The sequence below is a fragment of the Oratosquilla oratoria genome, chromosome 24 (assembly GCF_046742065.1).
Source record: "Oratosquilla oratoria isolate Oo_2021 chromosome 24, ASM4674206v1, whole genome shotgun sequence".
NCBI lineage: Eukaryota > Metazoa > Arthropoda > Malacostraca > Stomatopoda > Squillidae > Oratosquilla > Oratosquilla oratoria.
Window position 1 is genome coordinate 20,897,031 of NC_134800.1, and position 10,000 is coordinate 20,907,030.

At 42.6% G+C, this 10,000-nt stretch overlaps 1 protein-coding gene across 10 annotated transcripts in view; it reads right to left on the reverse strand.

Moving 5' to 3' along the window:
• The window catches only part of LOC143038521 (uncharacterized), a 169,959-nt gene that overhangs the window by 27,876 nt on the left and 132,083 nt on the right, over nucleotides 1-10,000 (reverse strand). For 7 of the 10 annotated variants that reach the window (XM_076207812.1, XM_076207815.1, XM_076207816.1 and 4 more), the window contains exon 2: nucleotides 6,189-7,887. In XM_076207812.1, coding sequence (XP_076063927.1) covers nucleotides 6,189-7,887 — 1,699 coding nt within the window. Of the gene's footprint in view, nucleotides 1-6,188; nucleotides 7,888-9,212; nucleotides 9,284-10,000 lie in introns of those variants that run through there. The other 3 variants (XM_076207814.1, XM_076207810.1, XM_076207811.1) reach the window with 2 other exon arrangements.

The window sequence follows — 10,000 nt, forward strand, 5'->3', positions numbered from 1 at the left end:
GTAAATAAGAGTATGGGAAACAAGTGAATATTTTGGGGAATGAAAAAGGTATCTTGGGATGAGAGGGAGGGTGGAGGGGTGTGGAGTGTATTCAGGGATGGAATGGGTGGGAATGATTTTATGCCTTTTCCTTTTTGGCTACCTCCCTTGTAATGGAGAAAAAGCCTTGGTATATGTATGTATCTTGGGATGAACACAAAGAGAAGACTGTATGAAGGGGCGATTGTGCTTACAACACTATATAGGGAAGGAGGAATTTTAATGTGTTTGAGATTAAGTATACCAGAAGTATGGTAGGGTTATAGGAATGGATAGAGTGAGAAACGAGGTGAAGCTATGGGGATTGGGAGCTAACAGGCAGGACTGGTAAAAAAATAATAGGATTTGGACAGATGGAAAGAACAAAGTAAAAGAAAGAAAAAAGAAAGAAAAAGAGAGAGGAGAGAAAGGGGAGAGGAGAGATGGAGAGAGAAAGTAATAAGAGTGTGGAAGTTGGAGTCGATTTTTTGAGAGGAATACAAAGTATGGGATGGATAGATGGGGTGAAGGAGGCCTTGGGAACAAGGGGAATGTCTAAAGTAAGGAGGGGAGATGGCCAAAGACATATGTGAATGTAGTGAATGGATGCTAAATTTTATGTAGCCTGTTTTTGAAATTCACAAGTGGATGAGGGGGTGGGGTCACCATGTAATGAAATGGTGGGGAGTAAACTAGCTTTGGCAGTTGGGCTGGGCTGTACAGTTAGTGCAGACTATTTTGCAAACTTTTCAAGTATGCATAACAGTCCTCTTTTTTGGGACCCATGTAGGAGAAAGTGACTAACTGGCAACCTTCAGCCATCCACCAACACAATGGCCAGTCAACATGCGACTGTCCTTCAGTGGATATATATATATATTTTTTTCATGGCGTTTCTTCGTTTTTCCTCAGTGTTTACTAACTTTTGGGGTGTGCCCTGCCCTTTGCATGATGCCTGGAAATTGCACAGCACATGATAACATTGTGAAAGTGGCTGAACTACACAAAGTGGGAAAGGATAATCAAGAAAGAGCCAAGGCAACAGGTGTGACTGAGTGTGCTGTGTCCTAACTCCTAACAAAATGGCACATGGGTGGAGGGGATACCATGCCCCTCCACAAACATGCCAGTGGCAAGGCCCTGAAAATTTCTCTGAAGGTATTAAGGCTTGTAAAAAATCACTTTGACCTTAACCCTTCTACAACTGCAAAGAAAATGAAGGAAAAGAACCCTAAGCTTCTTGGTGACATCTCCATCATGACAATTCAGAAAAATATTCATAAGCAGTTAAATTACTCAAAAGTGAAAGCACACATGAAGCCCCTCATCATTCCGAAACAAGGCACCGATGTGTCCAATTTGCCTAGGATCATAAAGACTGGGACTTTGTTCAGTGGCATAAGGTCCTTTAGGTGTGTAAGTCTCCTACTGCATCAACATGTGACCCATGCACCTGCCCTATCTTATGGTGTGGGGTCCCCTTGGTTATGGGAGTTTGGGGAACCTTGTAATACTCCCTAAGGGCCAGACTGTCAACTATGAGTGCTATATTAACCTTCTGCAGGAGAATTTATGGGGGTGTTTCGCAAAAACTGGGCATGAGATCTTTCAGCAAGTAAGCAATACGATCTGTGCTGAATGTAGATGTGCTGTCTTGCTGCACTGCTTCTGATCTGTGCTGATGTAGATGTGCTGTCTTGCTGCACTGCTTCTGATCTGTGCAATGGATGGGGGTTAAGTATGGGCCTTAGTTTATGAGAAATCATGATAACTGGGAAACAAACATGTTGGATGGGTGAGAGGTGGGTGCGTACCTTATGGGAAAAAGGGTCTTTTGGTATATGTAGGCATATATACATGGGTTCTGGTTGGAGTGCTCTCCCATAGCATTGCCTTCAAATACATACAGACATATAAACACAGCTCAACAGTGCAGTGATACTCCTTTAGACTTCTAATTCAGTGATCTGAGACAGTACCACCCAGGGCTGAAAATTTCGGCACACACCAAGACTTCTCCTTATAAAGGAGGTAGCCAGCCAAAGCATGTAGCCCCCCCTCCGCCATCCAAAATTCGTTCGTTTCCTACTTATATATCAAAGTCCATTCTTGCCTCCCACCCACTACCCTGGTCCAAAAACAATGCAGCAAGACAGCTGACTCCACCATTAACTGCATCAGCCTATCCTCCAACTCAACCATAAGTGCAGTTTCGTCCACAAGCAACCACTGGCTCCCCTCACACTTCACTCCAACTCCAAACCCTTGCCTAGCACCCTCGTGTTTCCCTCCCTCACCACCCTATCCATAGACTGCATGTTGAACAACCATAGTGATGTTATGAAACACTGATGCAGCATCTACTTGACCTCAAACCACTCACTTTCCATTCCCTACCCTCACACAAGCTCTAGTCATAAAGTTTTAAGACTCCATTCGACACTTCCCCATCCTATACAATGGCAACACTTACTGTAATGCCCCATCATATGCCTTCTCTATATATCCACTAAAACCCAAAAGAGATCATTATCCTTTGTGAAGGAGGAGGAGGAAAGGGAGAAGAAGGACAACAACAACAACCTGAGATACTCTACCCACTTTCATTTACATTGTCATTCAGCACACTTTCCCTTCTCTCCACTCAACTCTCCAAACCCTCACTTTTCACTTTCTTCCAAAATATAGTTTCTTTTGAGAATTCTCCCTTAATTCATAAGGAGCTAAGATAATAGGGAAAACAAATGGGTGTGGGATGGGCACATGTCTTGGCTGGCCACTCCCCTTAAAAGGGGGAAAACACCTTTTGCTTCATGTAAAATTTTGTCAACACTAGCCCCACCTCTAGTACTTTTGGCCTACCTCACCTTGTGCTTTGCTTCCACCCAGGTTCTTCTGTACATTTATTTTTTTCCAACACCAATGCCCTTACCTTTTCATCCACCACTCAAAACCACTTCTTTTTCCTTCCCATCCTCCTTATCACACATACCATCTTAGTGCACTACGACACTTTTTCTTTCATGTATACCCATTCTTCCTCTACTTTTGTTTCTATTTTATCCTTCACTACATCCCATACTTCTCAACTTATTATTCTTTTTCTCCCCATTTAACTTGCACACCTACAGTACCACTCTTCCTCCCTCACTTTTCTTCCGCTCTCAATTTCCTTCCTAACAGCTAATAATCAGGCAACCCACTATATTCTTTCCTGAATACATGTACACTCACAATTCTTTCAATCCTACTTTTGGGCACCACTATCTCAACTATCCACCCACCCATCTTAGCCCATTTATAATTGAGTTTGTCTTTTTCTTAAACACTTATAATTTCCTTTTCAACACACATCTCCAACATATCCTCTCTAAAGTTCTTTCTTGCCACTGCATACTTCCCTCCTACTCTATTGGCTTATCTCTTATATCTAGCATATAAATCACACGCCATTTAAATTTCTCACAAAACTCTCTACATACATTAAAATCAATCAAAAACTCTTCCCTCTCCTACTCAAAGATACATACATATATCAATGCCTTTTTCTCCCTTACAAGGAAGGTAGTCAAAGACATAAATCTACTCCCACCCATTTCATCCCCCATACACTCTACTCCCATTCACCATCCCTCCTTCCCTCTTTCCTTGGTTCCTCCTGGATGATGGGTCATCCCTGCATCTCACCCACTTCCCTGGGTCAGAAGAAATGTAGCAAGACACAGCACATCCATAGCAAGGTTGCTTCATTAAATTGGCAACCCCCTCTCTCCATCCCTTCACAAAGACAAGAGGAAATGGGGAGAAATCCCTTCAGGCTGCATCAAAATATCATTCAGATACTCCCTTACCCCATCCCCTCCCTTTCATACATCACAGCACCATCCATACACAACTCAAAGGTACATACATATACCAAAGGCTTTTCCCGCCCTTACAAGGGAGGCAGCCAAAAAACAAAAGGCATAAAACCACTTCCACCCATTCCACCCTTAACATACTTCCCTCCCCTCCACCCTCCCTCTTATCTTCGCACCTCCTGGATGACTGGTCATCCCTGCATCTCACCCACTGCACTGGGTCAGAAGCAGAATCACAAGACAGCATATCCACAACAAGGCCATTTCATTAAATCGGCAACCCCTCTCTCCATCCCCTCATGCACAAAAGGAGATGGGGAAAAATCCCTTCGGACTGCATCAATTTATTTCTCATACATACTCCTTCACCCCCATCCCGCACCCATTCCATCTCATGCATCAGAGCATCATCCATATACAACCATTCTCCATTCATCCCTATCCTCTGTCCTCTCCCATCCTTCCTCAACAGACATTCCCCTTTTTCCCAATGCACCTTTTACCACATCCAAGGTCGACCCCTCATGTTCACTCCTTCCACACCTCTTTTTCTAGTCTTTCTTCGCTCATTCTTTCTGTGTCCAAACCATCCCAATACTCTTTCATCAACCCTATCTCCCAACTCCCTTTCCACCCCCGTTCTCCTCCTCACCTTCTTGTCTCTCACTCTATCCAGGCTAGTAACCCCTATCATACTCCTCAGCCACCTCATCTTGTACACAGTTAAACTCCTCTCTTATGTTCCATGTTTCTGCCCAGTACAGTGCTGTCAGCACAGTCACTCTTTCATACAATCTCCTCTCAGTATCCATTCCCAAATGTCTAATACTCATACTTTTTAATCCACCAAGGCATTTACTCGCTTCTCTCAAGCTACATTCTACCTCCGCCTCTACTCCTCCCTTTCCTGCCACACTCGCACACAAGTACCTAAAACTATCCACTTCCTCCAGTCTCTCCCTTAATACTCACTTTCAGTCTTCTGCCACTTTTTCCCTTTGTCCATCTCATCACCTTACTTTTACCCATATTTATCTTCAACTTCCTTCTTTTGCACACCTTCCCAAACTCTGTCACTAACTTCCTCAATCCCTCCTATGATCCTTCTAGAAATGCAGTGTCATCAGCAAACAACTGGCTTATTATTTTCCCATGCTTCCAGATGTCAGGTATAGTGTTGTGTGAATAGCTGTAGTTTGCAATGTTTGTGATGAATTATGCGAGGCCTGTATGGGCACCTAATCTCAGCAAGACACCTCAACATCCAGACCATACAAAACAAAGCCCTAAAGACAATTACAGGCTGCACAAATACAATACTCACAGACTATCTACACCATGAAACAAAAGTCCTCAAAGATCACCTTGACATGAGAGGCACACAAACACTTGCTGCAGCCTCCACAAACAGCACACTCGCTACACTACATAGCAGAACACACACACACACACACCATGTATATATATATATATATATATATATATATATATATATATATATATATATATATATATATCACAAATACTCTCTTCCTCCACAACCACCAAATACCAACCTCTGTTAACATATTCATAATCATATCACTGCTCCATTAACACAATAAAAGACAACGCATTGCTGCATGCCAGACCCCCTGATCCATCCCTCTGAATCCTCTCACAAATGAAAGGACAGAGTCCACCTGGCCAGACTGCGGTGCGGCCACCCTCCAGCCCTTCTAAGCTACCAGAAGAGGCTGGACGACTACATTGTGGACAACTGCCCGGGATATAACACTTCACCCCATACTATTTTAACACATAATGGAAGACTGCATTAATCACGTACACAAACAACACAACATACATCCTATAAAGGATTTGTGGGAAAACCCCATTCCAGCCGTGGCATTCCTTGGGGAGATGGAATTGCTCGGGCAGTCTAGGGAACGACGACAACAACAACGACAAATTCTTGACTAGTATCCATACCTAGTTCTAAACAGAGTACCATTAGTCACTTTGTTTATTCCTTTATTGGTACATTACTACATACCAAACATTTTTGTCCTATATATGTGAAAAGAATCACATAGATTGTTACGATTAATCCCTCCAGTGCAATTTTTCTTTATATTTCCCAAAAGGAAGATAGCCAAAAAGCTGTCCATTACCACAAATCATTATTTTATACACATGCACATGAATTATCATACGAGTTTCTAAAATCAATCTTAATGGTCTTTCATTATACAATACTTAAATAAGAAAAACAATGTTCCTGTACTTAATTATGTTCCTACAATACATAACAAATTTAACAGCACATACCCTGGGTGTCTTTTCTTTTTTGGGAGTTTCCTTAGACTGGTCCTTCAATTGATCCTCCTTAACAACTGCATGGTTGACAGTTTCCTTTGCAGGTGTGGGCACAACTGACTTCTTCTCAACTGATTTTTTCTCTGGAGGTGCTTCCTCCTTTTTGGCAGTGGAAGTGGTAGTAGGTGTGGGTGTTGGTGTGGGAGTAGACATGGTTGTGGGTTTAACTGGCTCCTTACTTGCTTCTGGCTTTACTGGTGTAGCAGACACTACAGGTTTAGGTTTATCTGCATTGACTTTAACACTAGAGGTGTTTTTGTCACTAACATCACTAACTGGCACTGCAGGCTTGGGTATGGCAGGACCAGATACAGATACGGGCTTTATTTCAACAGAAGATGTCTGTTTGGGTGCAGCAGGAGTCTGAGGCACTGCACTTTTGGCCGGAGCTTTGACAGCTGGCACTCCATTTACACTTGGAGTCGCTGATGCAGGTGCAGCAGGTTTTGTGGATGCTGCTACTGGAGGCAGTTTAGATGTTTCGGCAGGTTTGGTGATTAAGTTTGCATTACTTATGGCTGGTTTGGGCTTCTGGTCCTCAAGGACTTTGGCTGGCATCACACTGGCTGCAGTATTCTGTGCTTTGGGTGCCTCAGAAGGCTTTGCTTCAACTTTAGGAGGTTGAGTGGTCTGCAAGATTGCTGCAGCTGGTGTTGCTGCAAGATGTGATGGTTTCATAGATTCTGTTGAGGGTTTGCTGGTCACAGTTGCTGGGATTGCCTGAGTTGTTGGAATTGTAGATGCAGGAGTAGCAATAGATACTGAAACACTACTCCCAGACAATTGTTTTGTAACACTCACTCCAGAGGTAGGAGTCAATTTGACTGATGTTACAGTAGATGCTGGCGTTACAGGTTTGATTTCTATCTGGGGTTTAGAAAATGGAACTGGTTGTGAGGATGGTAAAAGAGGTTTTGGTGGACCTACATTTGTGGATGGAGTGGGCATAGGTTTCATCTCCACAGGTTTTGGAGTCTGTGTCGGACCAGTTCCACTTGACATGTTTCCAGACCTCTGAATCTGCTGCTGCTGCTGCAGCTGCTGAGTTTGTTGTGGGTGTGTTGTTTGAAGGCCTTTGGGAATAATTGAAATTCCAGCTGGAAGTCCTGGAGGTCCCGGTTTTGGTACAGCAGCAGCTGGTGTATTGGGCTTAGGCTGATTACCAAGTAGAGCCTGGTTAAGAGTTTTCTGCTGCTGCTGCTGTTGTTGTTGTTGCTGTGGCTGTTGCTGTTGTGGCTGTTGTTGCTGCTGCTGCTGCTGTTGTGCCTGCTGCTGCTGTTGCTGTTGTTGTTGCTGCTGCTGCTGCTGTTGTTGCTGTTGCTGCTGCTGTTGCTGTTGTTGCTGCTGTGGTACAGGTAATGTTGGCTTCATAGAAGCTACTCCCTGGACCACCTGCTGGGCAGGCTTGGGTGGCATTGGTCCAGGTGCTCCAGTATGAGCTGGACGTGGGGCCATGGGATAACCTGTCTGAACAGGAGCCTGCTGCATACTCTGGGTTGGATGTGCCATGGGTCTTGGGTTTTGAAGAGGTGTTGTATGTTGTGGAGGCCCAGACAAGTTGTGTGCTGGTGGTGGGTTCATGGTGCCTCCTGTCTTAGGATGCTCCGTGTACCAGTTGTTCCCACCGACACTGTTCGAGTGGCTGTTCCACCTGCAAATAAAGGAAATTGTCAGTACTAATGCAAATTATATTTTAATATATGCACTCAACACAATAACTGTAATAAGAATAAACCATAAACAGTCTATTCCTCCATTACTTCACCATTCTATACCTACATTAGTGGCACAAAAAATGAAGGGCCACTACAATGAATAGATATTTATCAAAAGATTCATATAAAACGTCCCACCCCTAGTCAGTATTGCTCTGCACTTGTGTGCAATTAACAACTCCTGGGCCATATTTCTAAATGTACAACTCATTCACCACATTTTACTGGTCCTATTAATACAATGTAGGGTACAATCTTCACTATGTTTATGTTGTGACCTCAGTTCTGATCAGGAATCAAAGATATTAAGAATGCCAATCAAATAGAGCAGTTGCATTTAACTCCTCTTCCTCTGGGTTGGATATGCCTATTTCCACTTTCTTTTTCTCTCTACTTTTCCACATTCCTTTCTCCACACTTTGTTAACATTTAGCATACAAAACAATAACCGAAGTTGTAATAGAAGCCCAAGTGTTTCTTCTATAATTTAGTGAAGACATATGTACCTGTTAAAACTGATTACGACCATGCTACCTATATTGCTGATACCTGAATTGGAAAATGAAGCAAATTGGGAGTTTGAGTGATGATGGTAGTGAAGATAAACCATACAATAAAACTGAGTTAGGGTAGGACTCGGTAATATAATCAATGATTATATCTATGGGAAAATTTACACAAGATTACAAGGTAGTATATGTCATCCCTGAGACAAGGGCAAAGAATGGAACTGAATATCATAAGATGATGTTGTACATAACTTTTCATAATAGATTAATATGGAAAGTAAAACAATTTTATTGGATAATTTATCCATGTATCTTGCATTCTAATCATATCTCAAGACTCAAGACTGCCCTTCCCATGGTTGGACTTTTTCCCAGTGTCAAAAACTATATCATTGCCTATGAACACCCAAGTATGTCAAACATTAGCTATTGCAATAGTGTCAAATGCTAGCAGTTAGATATTGCTATCTACATAATATAATCATTGAAACCTTTCAAGGGGATTGATACATGTGCATCCACCATGGCAAGACCCACTATGGTCCTTGTAAAATTTGTAATAAACAAATACTGTACAGGGGGCAAGTATTCCTACATGAATACATGTGGGTTAACTTGGTGGCATATAGGACAAAACACACCTACAATTGAAAAACAAATTCCAATCAGCTGCAAGCCTAAATTCACCCCACTTGTATCTGTGTAGGAATACAGGTTAGGAAGGTTAATGGAGCTTAATCAAATTCCAATACTTGTCATTTGTGCACGTGTACCAGGACTGTGTGCTCTTGGCAGGGCAGATGCACATGCCTCGGTCCCCTGGCTGAACTGGAAGGAATTCCTAAGGAATAAAGGAATACATTTACAAGGATAGGGTGTCAGAATGGATATAGAGTACTGTATACAGTATCAGCAACTGCTGTCTTGAGTTACACCTGCAATCCTACATCCCCAAAGTGGCTAGTAATGATTCTTGGGCCCTACCATTGGTCTCTCTAGGAAGGAAATTTGGACAGTGTGAACTTCTGTCAACAGTTGAAAGCAAGGTGAGCAGTCACCATCTGTCAGTTTTTATTATATGATAAGGTGAAAGAATTACAGCTAAAGTTGTGACAGATCTTTTGCCTGGTCTGGGGTGGATGGGGGTTCAGTGTTAGCCCCTGGGGACCTCAAGATGGAGGTGAATGGGTTAAAAGGTTTTGAAAATGGATAGCGAGTTGATTATTCTCTCAAATGTCAACCCTTAGCATACGACGACGCTGATGTCAGGGTCATAGGGCACGAGAGGGTATAGGAGGATACCAGCATTGGAATCCAAATTACATTTATTTTGTAGTTACAGCTGAGTGACACCCCCATATTCCATATTTTGTGAACAGGCTTGATCAAGTTTTCTGTGGTTATCAACATTCAGGGTGGAAGAGAATAAGTATTACAGCTGTAATTTTATATTTCATAAAGTGTGTATAGTGATGCATCACTGAATCATCACACATCAGTCATGCCTAATGTGTGCACGAATATTTTACTTGTATTGAAG